We start from the raw sequence: 18,819 nt of genomic DNA, 5'->3' as shown, positions 1-18,819 counted from the left end.
TCCCAGTACAAGAAAAACATTGACATATCGGAAGGAGTCCAACAGAGGGCCACCAGGAGGATGAAGAGACTTGAGCACATCTCCTACGGGGAGAGGCTGTGAGAGCAGGGACTGCTCAGCCATGAGAAGAGAAGGCTCGGACAGGAAAGTATAAATACTGAAAAAAATACTGAAGGGAAGGTGCAAAGTAGATGGAACCAGGCTCTTTCCAGTGCTGCCCAGTGCCAGGACAGGAGGCAATGGGCACAAACTGGCACACAGGAGGCTCCCTGCAAACACCAGGCAGCACTTCTGAGCTGTGTGGGTGACAGAGCTCTGGCACAGGCTGCCCAAAGAGGTTGTAGAGTCTGCATCCTTGGAGATCTTAAAAACCATCCTGGCTGTGGGCCTAAGTGACCTGCTGTAGGTAGCCCTGGTTGTGTAGGAGGCTGGACCAGATGGACCCCGGGGGGCCCTGCCAGCCTCAGCCATTGTCATTCTGTGAGCCCAGAGCAGAGGAGGAAGGTGGAACTGCTGATTTGTCTCCCCAGGATGGTTCCAGGAGCACTGGGGCAGCACCAACACAGGACCCTAATGCCAGGCGTGCCCCAAGGCCGGGGCTTTTATCAGTGGCCTCCCAGGCAAAGCAAAACAAATTGATAAGCAACACAGCACTGGCTGTCAAGAGGCTCTGAGCAGCAGCCCTGTAGTTTAACACACACCATGAAAGCAAGAGACTAAGTCAGTGCTGCGACCAGCACTGGCAAGAAACAGCTTTATTGGGTACAAATCCAGCTTTACTGGGTACAAATCCAGCTTTATTGGGTATAAATCCAGCCGGGCAGGCTCCCATGTACCATTGCCTCGAGCCTCCCCAGCCTCATGGCGGGCGTTGTGGTGGGTCGGTGCCATCAGCAGCCAAGCACCCACCCCAGTGGGACGGGGAGAGAAGAAAAAAGTTAAAAAGTCGAACGGAAAAAGGGGAAAAAATGGGGAAAAAAAAGGTGAGTTAGGAGAGCACACCCCCAGCCTCAACCCCCAGCCTCCCCCCGCTGCCTCCCTTCAAGGGGGGGGGGCAGCAGCGAGCTGTCAATCACCACCCCCCCCCACGCCACCTCCGCGCATGCGCGCGGCTCCTTCCCTTTGTCTCCCCTCCCTCGTCAGGCGGCGGTGGCTGCTCCTTGATCACGTGCCGGGGGTAGGGGCGGGGGTTGCAGATGGCGGCGCCCAGGCGAGCTTCGCGGTGCCGTCGCGGAGCGGTGACGCGGCGGCGGGGCGCGGGGAGGATGGGGCTGGGGCCGTGAGGGAGGCAGAGGAGGGCGGGAGGGCGAGGGTGAGGGCGGCTGCCGCCGCTGCTCCGGACACCTCGGCGGGGGGCGAGGCCTGAGGGGGACGGCGCCGGAGCCCCGCCGGCTGCCTCGGGGCTCGGAGGAGGCGGTAAGGAGGGGGGGGGGGGGCGCAGGGCTCCTGCGGGCCCCTCACGGCGGCCCTTCCCTTCCCTTCCCTTCCCTTCCCTTCCCTTCCCTTCCCTTCCCTCAGCTCTTTCCATCCCCGGCCCGCCCTGCCGAGCCCCCTTTGTGCCTGCAGCGCCAGGGATCCCCCCCCAGCCCCGGGTCCCCCTGCTGAGGGGGGAGCTCAGGGGGGTCCGGCCCTGCAGGCTGGCAGCCCTCAGGAGGCTGCCTCCCCGCCGGCTGCTGCTCCGTGGTAATAAGTAATGGGGTGGTGTGGGGTGGAAGGGGCCTTAAAGGTCTTCTAACTCCAGCCCCCTGTCACAGGCAGGGATGCCACACGCCAGAGCGGGTTGGCCAAGGCCCTGTCCAGCCTGGTCTTGAAAGCAGTGAGCTTGGGGAGTCGCGATAACAACGACAGCAGTCGGGCAGAAAAACATTTCCTAGTAGTGACAGAGCTGTCAGAAATACTAAAAGGCAGTTGCGAGGGAAACTTACGTAGCGGTAAGGACAACACTCAAGATGGTATAAAAAGGTTGAAGATAGCTTCTCTCCCCCGTCCCTTTTTTAATTATTTTTGGTGGTTTTTTTTTGCGACTTTGATCTCATCTTTTAGGCCGTGTTTATCTTTCCATATGCATTCCCCGTGAACTTTGTCATTTTCCCTGCAGACTCTATGTAATTGATAAGCTCCAAAAAACACAGCAAGAAATTACAGTGCAGTACCACTTCAGAGATGGACAAAATTATTATTATTATTAAGTTAGACTTAAAGTTGATGATTATTTTTAGGGGAGGGGAGAAATCTGAATAAAAGGGAATTTTTTAAATGCTTTCTGTCATACTTGATTGCACTTCTGAAAACCAAGTGAGTTAATGGAAACTCAGGATGCAAATTTCACATCTGTTTCCAACTTCTGCCATGTGTTTGTTGTCAGTGACATATTTTAAACAACAGTACATACTTTAATATATATTTTTTTTCCCTCTGAAGGTAGTGAAAAAGAAAGTATCAAGATGAGTAAAAAGCCTCCAAATCGTCCTGGAATCACATTTGAGATTGGTGCTCGTTTGGAGGCACTGGATTATTTACAAAAATGGTATGGAAGACCTTGCACAGTATTTGTTAAGAGGAAAATTATTTTGTTTACACTGTATATTTTAATGCCTATCTAAATGATGCACCTAATAATTGCCTGTTTCGCATATGAACTTTATGACTGAGTATTTTGTTTAGAACTACTGGGCTTTAGGAAAATATCCTCTCTTCAGAAATCAAACAAAACATCTCTGTTTGTTTGTTTATTTTGTTTGTTTTTAGTTGCTTATGTGGCCGTAGTAATCATAGAGCATTTCCAGCATAGCATGGAATGCCAGGGTTGTGTACAACGTGATCCTGTGTGTTAATGTGGCAAACTTCTGTCACTAAAGGCTTGCTTTGTTTTAAGTTTGAGGGCATACAAGTGAATTTTCATGTTCAGTTATTGTACTTCATATAGCCTAAAAAAAAAAAAAGAAAAAAATCCTTAAACAGAGTTAATGGAACAGGTAAAGTATGATTGTATTTGTATTAGTCAGCTGGAGGAATAACGTGCTTAGAACTGAGCCTCTGCACCATCCAGGCATTTTGTAAAAGCCAAGAGTATAAAATGGAAATGTAGGACACACAATAGTGGGGAACGAGGACCCACTACATGGCACATGTATTGTCAAAGGAGTCATTGTTTTGAAAGACAAATTCTTAGCCAAACTTTACTTAATGCAAGTTTCATGATGTGCTGGCCATTCTATTTCAGTCTGAAAAAAAACTCTGGCTTGGTTAAAGTTAATGACACTGGGAGTTTATACAGAAGTTTTTTGTTAGCTGCTGTCAATACTGATCAGTGCTAGGAGATGTGAGAGACTGGCCCCACTTCTCTGATGAAAAGATTTTGGAGAATTGAGGATTCTCATGTTCATGTAAATATCTGATCCTGCTAACTCCAAAGTATGTGACAGAAATGTGTATAATTTACACGTTTAACCCAACTTTTTTATACAGAGCATGTAACTACTGGAGTAAACATTTATTTGTAGGGCTTTAATTACAGCAGAAGCATTTGTTTTACTAAGCAGTTTCTAAAGGAAAATATGATTTAAAGAACAGTTCTTGTTCTTATTTGTTGCTGTGGGGGGGAGGGTGGGTTCAAATGACTGATTCTTTAACTGAATGCCAAGATCAGGAAACTGAATAGTGGTATAAAAAGAATATAACTTTATTAGATCCTTTTTTAAAACCTCCTGTGACAAAAGCAACTGGCTAATATAACAAGGTAACAAATGTTAGTATGTAGAAAGAGCTTCAGCTTGGTTGTATCAAAGGTAGATGCAGAATATCCCCAGCGTATAGTTCATATTAGATCTGTCCAGCTCTTCCACAAGGAAGGGTCCCAAGTCAGTTCTGGAGTACTTTTGTGCATGGTTTGTATGACCATGTGGCAGACCTGTGGTAAACAGCTGAGTGCCTGCTATTTTCAGGCAGAGTAGGATTTATTCTGAACTTTCTAGGAACCGATTTGCCATCTGGACCAGTAGGTAGGCAGGCCAGGTTTTACGTGTGTGTAAACATCTGTGATGCCATGGGAGCAGGAAGTTAATATTAATTTTTTGCAGTTACAGTAGCAATTAAAACAGGGCTCTTTGTCAACTGAAATAACATTCATGCACATAACCAAAGAGCTTGCTAGAGAAGGCTTACTGTCGCGTTGTTATTAGGGTGACACACTCTTAGCTGTTTAACTGTTGCATAAGGGGGTGGTGGATGTTTTTTAAATCCTTTCTATATATAAGCTGTATGCGGTCCCCTCATCTGCATGCAGAAATAGAACATACTCCAAAGAAAACAAAGTTGCTTGGCGTACATGAAATCATTGTGTTTTTTTTTAACAAAGCAGAAAATGAAGAGCAATAATGTAGCTTAGCTCCTTCTTCTTTGTACAAGCAGCAAAGTGAGATAAACACTTGCTCAAAAATAGCATATAAAAGGGGTTTCATTCTTTTCATTTTTCGTAAAGCCTTCTGTCATGTAAAGACCTGATGTCCATAATAATAAATTTTAAACGTTAATCAAGAAATGCTTGTAGAGAAACAGAATTAGTAAAGTTTTGCTATATGAGTTTTGCTTTTTGAGACATTTTTGCAGGTGGTAAATTTTCAGAAGTTGCTTAAATTCACCTCATGAAATCTAGTGTTCTGCTTGAATTTCTTAAATTTTGGAGATGATCTTGTGTACCTGGACTATGTATTGCTTAAAAAAAAAAAAGGCACCTTTACATGAAGAAGTGTTTGGGTCAGTGATGTCATTTGGCATGTGCAAGTACCAAGCAGGGGAAAGCATGGGGAAAAAAATCAACAAAGGCAGCCTGTCAGTGAGCGTGTTTTTGGTGGTGTTTTGCTTCATTTTGGAGGTAACTGCAGTTGCTTCCTTAGAAACCAAAAAACACGGTATGCTGTTTCAGGGGAGGTCACCTGAGATAATGAGTTTGTACCACTTGTTAAATTTGGATTTGGCAAAGCAAGCTCTGAAATGCAGCTCTAAACAAAATCCACGTGAGCATCTGTTGGCAAGTAGTAAGTGAGATGGAATTGGCTGTCAATAGAAAATTATTAGATAGATGAAAGGTAATCAGGGACCTGGAGGATAAGGTGAGGAACGTGGGCATGTTCAAGTTGGAGAATAGAAGGCTTCAGGAGACCCACTGCCAGCCTTTCTGGACCTACACAGATCATCAAGAGGATTTAGCCAAGCTCTCCACAGTAGGGGGAGGTGAGAAAACAAGAGACAACTCTCACTTCAAGTTTCAGCCTAGGTACAAGGAGAATATTCTTCCCCCACTAGGGCATTCAGGCAGTGGAGCAGGTTGCCCAAAGCGCCTGTGTAGTCTTTAGGGTTGGAGGTTTTCAAGGCTGGATAAAGCTCTGGTCAACCTTTTGGGATGCCGTATCTCACCCTGCCTCAAGTGGGTGGTTGGACTGGAGAATTATGAGGTTCCTTACATCTTGAGTTATCCTACAAACCCGTATAAATAGTGAGATGTGGACAAGTGCTCTGCACTTCTCACAGCCGAGACAAATGGCACAGCAGTAAAACTGCCGCTCTGTATGTTCCTACCTGTGAGAATGGTTCTTAAGCTGTCACCTCCTGTGAGTAGGACACAGTATGTGTAAAGTTGATGTATTTAAAGATAGTTCTATCTTTGTATTCTTGTGAATTCTGTTCCTTCAGCTCTTTACTGGTTGTCCTGTAAATGCCAGGTATTGCTTTGAAAAAGTTATTTTTCTGAGACAGTAATTTCCGTTAATTTTGTGTAAAAATCTAAGTCGTAAGTTAGGTAAAGAAGGTAGAATAGGCCCTTTCAGCAGACCTGGAATGGAAACAGCTCACCAGGATAGGTCAGTTATCAGAATAACAGCAATCTGACTTGGTATGTTTCATTATTTCTTTTATTTTTACTTTCCTTCATTTACTTCCCCCAGTACGAAGGTCTTTGCCTGTAAGGCTTTGAGAAATCTTATTTTTCAGTCCTTGCTTTGGATTTCAGTTGACTGGGGTATTTGGGGTATTTGAAAGGACTGAAGGCTCTGCTTTGTATTGCCATAATGTAGGCTAGAAGCTGGGGAGGTAGAAATAGGCTTTGCAGACTTTTCAGATGCAGGAAGACTATTTGTGGAGAGGTCAGAATGGAGCACATTTGCTATTTTATCCTCGATGAGGCAGAAGGAAACACTTTTTATACCATTATTGTGAAGGCAGGAAGTATGTGTCTGTTTCTAGACTTTCTTTAAGTAACTTAACTTAGGCAAATTACACAGTATTTTTACATCCAGATTTATGGTGGGGAATAACAGTTTTGTCACCTCTCAGGGTAATTTGCTGCTTGTTGGTCACTTCTGAAGAGTCAAAAGGAAGATGATAGAAAAATGAAAACCACTGCCCTTGTGGCCACTGATGTGTTGGGTGGATTGGAAAAAATGGGAATTTTTATACCGTCAGGAAATGAAAACTGGGAGTTTTCCCATTACTTATTCATATTTGGATGTTGGAGCATTATTGTTTTCTCTCCTGTGCTTCATACTGTAAATTTTATAAGCCATATAAGTTTAACAGCTTTACAGAAATGTTAGGGAGTTCCTACAAGGTGGAATCTCTGGAACCTGAGCCTGGAGAACATGCAATATATAAACTGTGCAGAGGTCGTTAGGTGGTAATGGTTTTCCTGCTCTGTCTTTTAAAAAATGAAAACAAAAATAATTGGATAAAACTTTATTTGGGATTATGAAATGCTACTTCCAGCATGCCTGCACGTTATTTTAAAAAAAACAACCAACCAACAAGCCTTGCAGATTATTCCTTACTACAGGAACAACACTTTCATTAATGAGCTGGAGCGTGGTAGTGGTTTTTACGTAAAAATAAAGACCACTTTCTCAATATTTGAGTGTATTCTGCAGTTCAGTTGCACTCTTACAGTTTGTTCTGGATGAATTTTGGCAAATCTGCCCTGTATATCAAATTCATTCTGATCCCTTGGTGTGGAGTACGTGCTTTAAAAACCTGGTATTGAAAATGTTGCTGCCATTTTGTCTCTTATGGGCAGGAAACACATACTTGCCTTCGAAACACTTATATAATTTGGGGGTTTATTTTTTCAGTAAAAGTACAAAAACTGTAATGCCAGAAGACTCTTTCTGTGCAGCATAAAACGTGCAATAGTAAATTCTGTAACTTGTATGCTCTTTGTTTTGTTTTTTTTTTTCCACTATGGGATCAGCATTGTGAAATATTTCTGTTTCTACACGTGTGGCACATTGTGTGGCTAAATTTAGTGAATATCAAGGATAGTGTCTTGTTGCTAAATCCATCCGAAGTTATTTTTGGTTTGCCTAATGACCAATCATACATAGCTTGAGTAGTTCAGAGATTTGCTAAATCTTCCATCTCTGAGGGCTGGAGTTGAATGCAGGTTTTGGATTTATTCAGCTTGAAACCACTAATTGTGGCCAGCAGGGTGAGGGGGGGATTCTCCTCCTGTACTCTGCTCTCGTGAGACCCCACCTTGAGCCCTGCATTCAGCTGTGGGGTCCCCAGCACCAGAAGAACACGGACATACTAGAATGAGTCCGGAGCATAAGGATGCTCAGAGCGTTGGAGCACCTCGCCTGCGAAGACAGGCTGAGGGAGTTGGGGTTCTTCAGCCTGAAGAAGGCTCCGGGGAGACCTTATAAAAACCTTCCAGTGCCTAAAGGGGGCCTACAGGAAAGCTGGAGAGGGACTCATTGTCAGGGGGTATAGTGACAAGGGGGAATGGCTTTAAACTAAAAAGAGTGGAGATTTAGATTAGATATGAGAAGGAAATTCTTCACTGTGAGGGTGGTGAGGCATTGGAACAAGTTGCCCAGAGAAGCTGTGGATGCCCCATCCCTGGAGGTGTTCAGGGCTGGGCTGGATGGGGCTTTGGGCAACCTGGGCTGGTGGGAGGTGTCCCTGCCCATGGCAGGGGGTTGGAACAGAATGATCTTTAAGGTCCCTTCCAACCCAAGCCATTCTATGATCCTATGATCCTAGCATACATTGAAGAAGCATAAATTATTGGAATAAAGTCACCATATGGTAGTATGATTATTAGAAGTTTTAGGTATGTAAAACCAATATTGTGGACTTAAGTGCAAAGCTGTTTTTTAGAAGTCTTTGTTAGGAAAAAATATATTTCTTAAAGATGAACAGACCTGGTCCTGGATTTTCTCTGCTGAGTGATCTCTAATGAGGCTTTATATTTTGCATTCTTTTGTTTATTAACTGATGATAGCTTTGCTGTCCTTTAATATATTGGAGAGACAGGGAGGTAAAATAAAAATAGTCTTTTGATGCTTGGCTTGCTGATTTTTCCTTAAAACTATCTTCAGTCTTATATATTTGTCTCTAAACTATATTCTGGGTTTTGCTTCCTCCCTCATAACCAGTTTTCTCTTTCCAGGACAGTATACAATATTATGCTTGTTTATCCTCACAGTTTTTGTCTACTCACAGTCTGCTCACAGGGTTTGGAGTGACAGTTTTACTGCTGATGACCATTTAAACTTAGTGGCCATACAAAAAATACAGCAATAGAACTGCTGTAGCACGGTGCCATAACGGAATTATTACTGTGCACGTGCCTAGAAAAAGGAGAATTCGGACTTTTGGCTGATGGTCGCTGAATTTCATAACCATAGTTCTGCATCCCCTTCTTGCTGGCATTTGGTAAACATGAGATTTTGGACTGTAGAGTGAGAGCGCCAGTGTTGTGTCTGCTGTGTCACTGCTGCAGCTTCAGGGCTTGTGTGCTTCAGCTCTTTTCCCTACAAAGGGATCTCCCTGTCCTCTTTTCAAGGGTTTTTCCTTCCTTCAGTCTATTAAATACTTCCTATATCATCTTTTACTTCTATGCTGAACTGTCTCAGGTAACGTTGTCACTCACGCATTTCTTGTGGTAACTATAAATTGCCTTAGAAATTACAGAGCCAGGCTCTTTCCAGTGGTGCCCAGTGCCAGGACAGGAGGCAGTGGGCACGAAGTGAGACACAGCAGCTTCGACATGAACCTCAGGGAGTACTTCTGTGCTCTGCAGGTGACAGAGCACTGGCACAAGCTGCCCAGAGAGGTTGTGGGGTCTCTTCCTTGGAGGTCTTTGGGAGATGGAAGTGTCAGCAGTCAGGGCTCAGAGAAACTGTCTTGTGGCTGGCTTTGAACATGGCTTCAAGAAGAGAAAAGTTAAACCAGAATGCTAGTTTACCATAATGAAGTTCCTTAAACCCTAATGGCATCCTATTTTGACCTATGGGTTTTGCTTTCTGCTTTGATAAAATATGTTTCCAGTTTCACTGCTCTTTTTTGACTGTTGTCAACCTACTTTATAGGTGAAAGGAGGCTGATCACGTTGCTCCTCTGAAAGATATCCAATAGAATTCTTTTCTTATCAGTGAAAAGATTTTTGTTAGTGGGGTGGGAAATGAGTCTGAAGTTTAAAGCTAAGATCTTGGTGTTGTTTTTTTAGCAAAACTATGTTAGGAGCTTGGAGAGATGGCTCTGAAAATATTTTGCATTTCTGAAATGTGTGGATGAGACAGATGCAACAAGATGTTTGACAGTCCATACATTCTGATCTGAGAGGAAGATGTAGCTGAAGTAGTTGCAGTGATAACCTAGAAAATCAGAGTTTTCTTTTTTCTGCACTTTTGAGAAGTTTAGATGTTGGGAAGCTGTATGTATTGGTGCAGCTGAGAAAGTAGGGCTGGAGAAATGAGTAAGCTGAAGGAGCAAATTGAGTTTGACATGCTTTAACTGCCCTTTCCCTTGTAGTTACCAGGAAAGAAGGAAAGTCTGGACTTTCTGAAAATGTCCATATTTAATTGGAACATGGTGTTAAACATTCCTTTATCAGCATCCTTAGTGTTTAGGAGAGAAATATTTGAAATGGAAAATGTTGTCAGGGTTCCTGTATCTGTCAGATGCGTTTCTGGCTAATGGAATGTGCAGTAGCACTGGAAATTGGTTGCTCAAGCTCTGCCCTTTTATTATTGCTCAACAGCAGCATTTTGTTTGGAAAAACAGGTTGCATCTTAATGAAAGTGGAAGGCAGCTGTCCTTTTGCCGTGGCCTTTCTTTTCAATGCATTTTTTATTACCTTTATGCCATCTGTAACTTCCTCTATTTTACTATTATATTTGCTGTTTGAACACAAGAAATTGTTTCTTGTTTTGTTGTGGTACCCAGAATATAAACTCTGAAGAAAATTTGATAAACAAATTCATTTTTTTCATCAGATTCTTTGCACTTTTGAATCTCTTTCAATATTCTTGTTAAGGGTAGGAGGATCTGAATTCTGCCTCATTCCAGTTTTCTCTGCGTTTCACAATGGAAGTAAGGGAATCTAATGATTTTTGGTGGGGAAAATGTAGTAAGTTTGTGACTTCCTGCCCTACTACAGCTTTATTAAATAAATCACTTCAGTGAAACAGAAATGGACAGAATGGTAGTTGATGAAGTTAGAGAAATTCACCATTTTTTCCTTAAAATGTAATCTCAAATTTTATGGTTCACAAAGTAGAATTCAGGTTGCATCTTTGCCATGCCCCAAATTAGATGCCTCAGACTTGCAGCTCAGCCCTGGTAAGTTCTGCGGAGCACATATCATCTTTGCTGAGAGTAAGATCCATACCTCAACTGACATACTTATTTTAATGCATGCACAGTTGCAGAGAGATGACTACTAAAACATAGTTGATATGAATCAAATTTAATGGCAGCAATCACTGAAGCTGATCTACAAATTAATAAGTAGCTTACATTAGGTAGAAGTATTCTGTTGACCTCTGGGTTTGATCAGTTGCTCAGATTTGTCTGAAATCAATCAGATAGTTTAATGAAGCACTTCATATGTTAAAAGCAATGCACGTACTCTTCAAAAACAATTTTATGTTCTACCTATCCCCAAGTTAACAAAAACTGCTACAGGCATTCACTTCAAATAAACACAGGTTTTAGAATTGTTAAAACACAAACTGCTAATGCCCGCTTCAGTCAGTGTGGGTGTTTCAGGTTTACATCTGTGATAAAGCTGATGATATCACTAATGTGTATAGATTGCTCTTAAACTGATAGTAGGATGGCATGTAGCTTAGTATCGTGGTCTTTTTCAGGCTTGGGGATTTCCCAGTGCAAGGTGTTAATATAAATTCTTGAATGGTCATTTAAGCACTGATGTATGCATAAAGAAAAATAAACAGGGGAGAAAAAAAAAACAAGAACAAAAAAAAACAAACCTGTAAAAAAATTCTGAATTTACCATTGTGCGCTTGTTGTTCAAGGTATCCATCTCGTATAGAGAAGATAGATTATGAGGAGGGGAAGATGTTAGTCCATTTTGAACGTTGGAGTCATCGCTACGATGAGTGGATTTACTGGGACAGCAACAGGTTGCGACCCTTGGAGCGACCGGCATTAAGGAAAGAAGGGCTGAAAGATGATGAAGAATTTGTTGTAAGTGGCACGTGTATTTTGTTTTTGACTCATTTTGGTAAGCTGTCCTGCTTGATTTCCTGCATTAAATCTGTCTAGCATTAAATGTTTGTCTTCTTTGGAAAAAAATCTAAAGGTTCAAAATATTAATACCATTTGTTTAAAATAGGATTTTAAACCTGGAGAAGAAGTCCTAGCTCGTTGGACAGACTGTCGATATTACCCAGCAAAGATTGAAGCAATTAATAAAGAGGGTATGTATTCATTTCTGGTCCACTGGTAAGGACTGTTTACATGTGCTATACCATTGCTGTGGTCAACTTAAAAACAGAATGAACAAAAAAGCCAAACACAAAATCAACAATAAAAAGCTATGCATGTAAAGTTTTCCTCACTGCCTCAATATTCTGGTGAAAATGTTTCTATTCTGTCAAAGGTAATATGTTCATCTTTTATCCATCTGAGATTAGAATATTGAAATTTATCCTGGAAGATAAAATGCTCAATGCTTGTTCAGTGCTGGGCAAAACATCTTTTGCATAGTGCTATTGTTATAGTGTACTTGGTGCTGATTTGGGCTACTCTCGACAGATTTAAATTTTCTTAATTGTTTCAGGAAATGGTCTTTTTAAAGTTCAATTGATGAGGTAAAAATAATGGGAATTGGGAAGTAGAACAAATTAATTTATATGCAGTACTTCTTAATAGGGTAATATCTCTAGTGAACATAAGTAAAAGTCAGATGAGGATTTGATTGTGAATTGATTTTTTTACCTCAGTGTGGCAGCTTAAATATTACCTGATTCTTTCAATGAATTATAAGCAAAAGTGTTGTGTTAGCATAAATGTGGTTGAAAGCGTCTAAGTGGACAAAGAGTGGCAATGTAAAAGCAGGTTTTCATTGGGCTTGGGTCTTATTTTTCTTAAAACTCTTGATTAAGCCTGTAGATAACATTTAGTTACCTTTTTCATATAGTCTGCAAAGTATTTTGATAAAGCTTTTATAGTAATGAGTTGTCTGTTTCTCAACTACTCATAGTGATTCCATCAATCCTCTTCTAGGAACGTTCACAGTACAGTTCTATGATGGTGTTATTCGATGTCTTAAGAGGATGCATATCAAATCTATGCCAGAGGATGCAAAAGGGCAGGTAAGAATATTAGGCGTCTTTTTGTTAGGTTTCATAGTGATTTTTTTACATCTTGAGATCGTAAGAACGTTGTCTAGCACAACAAGTTTTAAATTAATATTTATTCTAGGGCCTTTGCTGTCTTGCTTCACCATTTTATGGATGATATATCAGAATGTGCTGCTCACATAGTCATGCCTTTATCTGATACGTCTAGCTGCTGTACACTCTGTTGTTGACTAATCTGTTCCCAGAGTTTTGTCTTGCATGGTTCACAAAAGCAGGGACATCCAGAGACATTCTCCTTTGTCTTGTGGCCTTTCAGGAAAAAAAAGCTTTTACTTGTCAGTGGTTTGTGCTGGTGATTTATTTTTTAATTATTTTTTACCCTGTTGTTTGCTACAGTGGTAGACTTTTGCCCACATGTTCTTATTAACATGACTTTTTAGTACTTTTTTTCCCCCTGTATCAAAACGTTTAGGGGTTCAAACAGATAAATATTTCTTTATCTCTGAGCAGTGCCCTGTCACTGTTGAAGTAGAGATGCTGAGCAGAAGCAGAGGAAGGCTGTGAAGCAGAGGATATGATTGAGTAACTAGGCATATCTTAACTCAAAAAAGAAAAACAGCATCAAAAACTGATGCATGCTTTCAGTGGAAATGATATTGGGTTTATCTTGTGTTCTCATCCTTAATGATAAATTACTCCACTGAAACGATTTGAGATTTAAAAAAAATATAGAAAGATTGTTCTTATTTACTCCCAATTTTCTTCAGACTATAACTTTTAACTTGAGGAATACGATTCAATATTTCATAATTACTCTTGTAACTATCTGTATTTTGCTCACGTGATAAAGGCAGATAGATAATATAATTGGCCTGAAAACGTTTCTGTATTTCTGGCCTAGGTGTTGCAGGTGGATGTATACTTGAGTTGATCATCTCTACACAGAATATTGTAACATTGTGATGGCAACACTTGTACCATTTAAAGTACTTTTCCTTAAAGAGATTAAACTGAAATCCATGGGCACGCTACCACTGGTTTCTTGCTGTAGTGTTGCAATAACTACTGTAGCTCTATGTAAATATTAAAAATAATAATAATAATCAATATGATACTAAGTTAGGAAGCTAGAGTATTTCATTTTCCTTCATAAAAAGGCAAACGTGGATAATGTGGTTTTGACTGAACTAAAACAGTCCTTCGACAGTGATAAAGTCTCTTACTCGATCCTGCACTTTATCCTAGGAGCCATGTCTAGTCACAGGTTACTACCACTAGACATTTTCAGTTTAAAAAAAACTTAAAATCAGTTCCTTACAGATGCTGATTAGCAACCACTTTGGTGTCCAGACATGCGTAGTGTTGGTCCAGCTCATTTGTTATCTCTAATTTTGCGTAATGGTTGAAACTTAAGGTGTCAGTCTCATGCATCTCAGTAGTAGGTGGCTTCAGTGAAGTCTTCAGAAAGAATAAGTGAGCTAAACTCATGCTTCTTAAGAAAGATTAAGAATTTTAAAAGCTATCTTGAAGTAAGAACAACACAAGCAAGCTTTCTGTACTGCTAGTTGATTGTAGTTCTAGTATTTTATTTTGCAAAATTCAAGGTAGGCATGAAGCTGTAGCTTTTGAAGGCAAAAGTAACTTTCCACAACGTCTATTTCATCATTGTGCTATGACAAAAATGTTTCTTTTGCGATATTTTTGTGGTATATAAGAAGATAAATGTGATCTAAGTTCTTTAAATTTAATAATCTGAAACCAAGTTTTGTCTAGGCTTAGAACTTTTAATGAATACTTTTGATTTTATGCATTACATATTTTTAGATGACATTTATTGGAAGTGATTTAGGTTTAAAAGAAAAAATCAGGAATAGATTTTGATTTGGAACATAAAGGAGTTGGCAGACTCAACACTTCATGCTTAATGTAAACCTATGTTTTTTGTCTTTTTCCAAAGAGAAGTTTCATTTCAGGAGGCAAGCAGATGCTTGAGATACTACTTTAAGATCTAGAACATTAGCAAGTCTAACAAATATAAGATCCATTTGGAATGTGTATGCTAAGCACACAGAATTTGGATTAGATGGAGGAAAAGAGATAAGGACTATCAAATTCTTTGCAAGTGAATATTCATGGTAGAATGTACTTATAAGAAGATATTAAAGATCCATTTTTATGTGAATATTACTCTTAAATATTTTAGTTCTTTGTCTAACTAAAAGTGTGTGACTGAACAAAACCAGAACAGGAACAGTGGTTATCCTCTTCAGAAGCAAATGCTTAATCCAGCACACTTATTCTTTCAGTAATTTTAAGTGTGTTGGTGCCAGTAGCGGTATACTATTTTCAAAAGCAAGAAACCTAGTTTTATTTGAGCTTGGCATGTCTTAAAGTAAGAGTCTGTAAACACTAATGCTCATACGCCATTTTTAAGCTATAGTACATGTTTGTGTTTCATAAGACTTAGCTGTGAGGCTGGAAAGACAGTGTTTTCAAAGAAGAGTGGGAAGTATTTGTGTAGTTCCATGCTATGAGACTGTAGGTTGGGTTCTGCAGAGAAGCTCAAATCTATTGAAATCACACAGAATTGTGGATAAAGAAACATAAAGAGGAAAATAAAAGAAAAAAAAAAGATGGGAATATTAAGACTGCCCTTGTTAGAGCACATATAAAGTATTCAGATAACTTACTTTTTCTGTTTCATGTTTTTTGTTTTATCTTTGATGTAATTAGGCGCGCGAGAGGGAGCAGATAGCGCCGGAGCTGAGATTAGTGACGGAAATCGAACCAAAAGAAGTGAGTTTTGAGGAGGGGTTTGAAGGAGAGGGAGGGGACTTGGCACACAGGAAGAGGAAGCTGAGGAAAAAGCATGGATTTGCAATTGGGACAGAGGAAAAAAGAAGATATGACAGGAGACAATGTGAGCCAAGATCTAGGTGGGGCAGACCCTTTAGAATCTGAAAGGTGAGGGTAAGGAATCCAGTCTTGCTTTGGAATCAGCCAGTCAATAGGTTGATGGTGTTTTATGTATGTGTATGTATGAATGCGTGGCAGCTGGGAATTGTGGCGTGTCAGGAGAGGGAAAACAGCTGAATTTGTAGGACTACAGAGAAGGCTACACCTAGGCTGTAGGTGGGCGAAGAGAGAGTGATGTATGTGAATTGTTACTGGCACAAAGGTTGGATTTTAGAAGTGATTCTGTTTTTGAATTCCCGCTTTTGCAGGTTTAAGATTATGCAAGGGAATACTTTAAAATGCAAGCGTTCTAGCCAATTAATATGCAAGGCTGTTGGGTAACTTCTACTAACATATTTCTTGATTGTGCAATTTCCTGTGCTTTGATTCAGTGAATCCAATTAGTATAATGACAGTTTTTCTCATTAGTGATAAAGTACTGGTTTTTCTTCTAACTACAGTGTCCCGTTACTTCTCTCCTGCAGTTGTCTCAGCTTGCTTGAAAGATGAATCTTAGAATAAAAAAAGGAAATATAAGTTTTTCAAAAATATATGTAAGTGAAAAACATTTACTTGAGTGAGATACCATGGGAAATGGGAAATCAGGCTGGATGGTGCAGTTCCAAACCATAGCTTGTAAAATGACAAAATCAGGACACCATAGACAAGTAGAAAAAACTTTTTTTGGGAGGAGCTTATTTATTCATTTATAATATATATTCTTGTTTGGATCTTTGGCTTTGTGTATAACTGAAGGCTCCAAGAGCAAGTCCTGCTATTAAAATTTGGTGACTAGCGTGTGATATCTATGGTACGTCTTGTTCTCCTCTTGTGATTGACAGTAGTTGCTTTACGACAGCCTTGAGACAGATATCAGAATGCACTCTGCTTTAGGCTCTCACTGTTTGTTTTCTCTTAAAAAGTCTGAAAAAGATACTGCTTCAAGAAGATGTTTGTAATTACTGTGCTATTCAAAAGAAATGGTCACCTTTAGCATCTCAGATGTTTAGGTAGTCCTAACAGGTGCAGCTCAGATGGAGTTCAAGGTTAAAAAAACAAAACACAGGAATTGCCTGTGTCGCTTCAGTGCTTATGTGTACTGCAGAGCCAAAATAAAAAATGAACTCACTGAGCTTCAGCCAGTTCTAAATCACAAAATTGAGGTTGGAGGGGACCTCTTGTGATCACCTTTTCCACTCCCCCTTTCAAGATTCTCTCCACTGAGTTTCATCTTTAAATACTAACCTGTAAAAATACGTATCACCACAACTAATGTCTGCTGTGGCTTCTGAATGTTTAAGCTTTGTTTGTTTCATAGTTGTGTCCTGCCATCCTTTGTAAGCTCTGTGTCTTAAGGAAAGTAACCGAATAATGAAATAAAAAAACAAAAGCCTTTCGTGTTGCACTAGAACAGCTACCATTAAAACAGGTTACTTAGCCAGTGTGGTCCTCGAAGCTTGAAATCTTTGGAAAGTTTCTGATTTCAGGGTGCTTTAGCTTGACTGGAAATGAAAGGAGTTTAGAAGCTATTTTCATGCACTTTCATCGTAAGATCCAAGCTCCAACCATTTTACTGATCCTCTTCATCCCTTGGCCAGAGTACAGTGTAAGACTTCCACTCTCAGGTCTTCTAACTCCTCACCAGCACAAATAGCTCAATCGTTTCTTTGTCCTGCTGGATGGGCAAGGCTCTGGATGGACTGGAGCTAATGTGTGTGCTTTTTTTGCCTGGCCAAAAAAGAGGTATGTGTGTCTTTGATTGAGTACGCAGCTGGCAGTTGAGATGCTCTTTGTGGCTGGCATGTCACCAAATGGCTTTGGTAGCTGCCTGTTTTTTGCAAGCATTGCTAAAGTGCTTCCAAACTATTCTGCTACTATCTAGATTGAGTGTATGCATCTTGCATTGGCAGTTCAGTTGTGGAAGACTATTTTTGGAGGCATCGAACCTCCTGGTGTTTAAGCTTGACACAATGCGTAACATGCAATGACGTACATACGAAGTTATGGCGAAGGAAGAATGTAACACAAGCAAAATTAATGCTTTTAGTAATTTGTGTTGTGCTCTTGTACATCAAAGAAGACAAACCTCAGTAGTACAGAAAAGTTGCATTGAAATGAGATTGATTTGCAAAAGTCAAGATGCATTGGGTGCCTCATATGTTAACAAGGAAACATTCCAGAGTAAAATACGGTTAATTTAAAGTTGGAAGAAAAGTGCTACTATTTGTAAAACTCATGGGGAAAAAGACAAAAAATCCTTATCGTTTTTTTTATATTTGTCAGTGCAAATCTGAAAATGCTCTTGTAGCAATGTAGTAAATCATCAATGTTCAAACTGCATTCATATGCATAATACTTACTGGTAGAGGATGAACATTGCTATTGATTTTCATTTCACATCATTTCTCCATGGAAAAACTCTATACCTTGATGTTAAAATATTTCTACGAGTACTTTCTTAATGAAGATAAACACACAATTTTTGCAATCAGATTGATCCCTGACACTCAGGAGACAGAGGACAGAAGTCTGATCACTTCAGACTAATGGAAAGAGCTGCCTGGGCCTTGGGGGTTCTCTCCGTTGACTATAGGGTAACGACTTCATATACATGCTGGAAGGTAGATGAATTTGGACTGCAACTTCTGCTGTTCATTCATTAGATGTTTGTATATGGTCAGATAAGACATTATCCAAAATCATACTTTATTACCTTTAGAAATGGATTCTAAAATTCAGTTGTATTATAGCGCATTGAAATTACTGAATGAAACTTGTAATACAAAAAGAGCGCTGTCCACAGCTACTCTGGAAATGCAGATACAGTTAGTAAAGACTTGTCCTTGCTTTATCTGTGTAATTCAGGAAGAGCTCTGTCCAGTTCTGGAACTGGCTGGACTATGCTTTGAGTCAAGTTCAGTTTTGAATAACATAAATTTGAGCAACAATAGCAATGGTGTATTTCATACCTGGAGGTATCAGAAAAAGGGCAGTGTTTAGGGTGTGGGAGCTCCTGGGTTTCTAAAGCTATGATACACAAAATAGGTAGCAGAGAATACCGGCAGCCAGTATTCCTATGCAACGTTCTTTTGAAGGTATTTTTCTTTTTGCTTTTTTATCTATGTGGCATATTGATATACTGATAATACTTCAGGTTTATTTAGGCAATTTGGGAAGCTAATTTTTACCACTCCTTGAGTAGTAGCAATAATATATTCAACTGTTCACGAACACTTCTAAATGAAGTTCCACGGGGTTTATA

The 18,819-nt window shown here is 40.2% G+C and overlaps 1 protein-coding gene across 12 annotated transcripts in view; it reads left to right on the top strand.

The window, feature by feature from the left end:
• The first annotated feature begins 1,153 nt into the window (after positions 1–1,153).
• PHF20L1 (PHD finger protein 20 like 1) overlaps positions 1,154–18,819 on the top strand; it is a 55,006-nt gene continuing 37,340 nt past the window's right edge. For 3 of the 12 annotated variants that reach the window (XM_027452726.3, XM_072034299.1, XM_072034298.1), the window contains exons 1-6: positions 1,254–1,416; positions 2,422–2,527; positions 11,313–11,484; positions 11,633–11,717; positions 12,526–12,614; positions 15,336–15,398. In XM_027452726.3, coding sequence (XP_027308527.2) covers positions 2,445–2,527; positions 11,313–11,484; positions 11,633–11,717; positions 12,526–12,614; positions 15,336–15,398 — 492 coding nt within the window. In that variant the 5' untranslated portion in view covers positions 1,254–1,416; positions 2,422–2,444. The other 9 variants (XM_072034294.1, XM_072034293.1, XM_072034295.1 and 6 more) reach the window with 9 other exon arrangements.

Source organism: Anas platyrhynchos, chromosome 2 (assembly GCF_047663525.1).
Source record: "Anas platyrhynchos isolate ZD024472 breed Pekin duck chromosome 2, IASCAAS_PekinDuck_T2T, whole genome shotgun sequence".
Taxonomy (NCBI): domain Eukaryota; kingdom Metazoa; phylum Chordata; class Aves; order Anseriformes; family Anatidae; genus Anas; species Anas platyrhynchos.
This window is presented reverse-complemented; position numbering and strand designations above follow the sequence as displayed.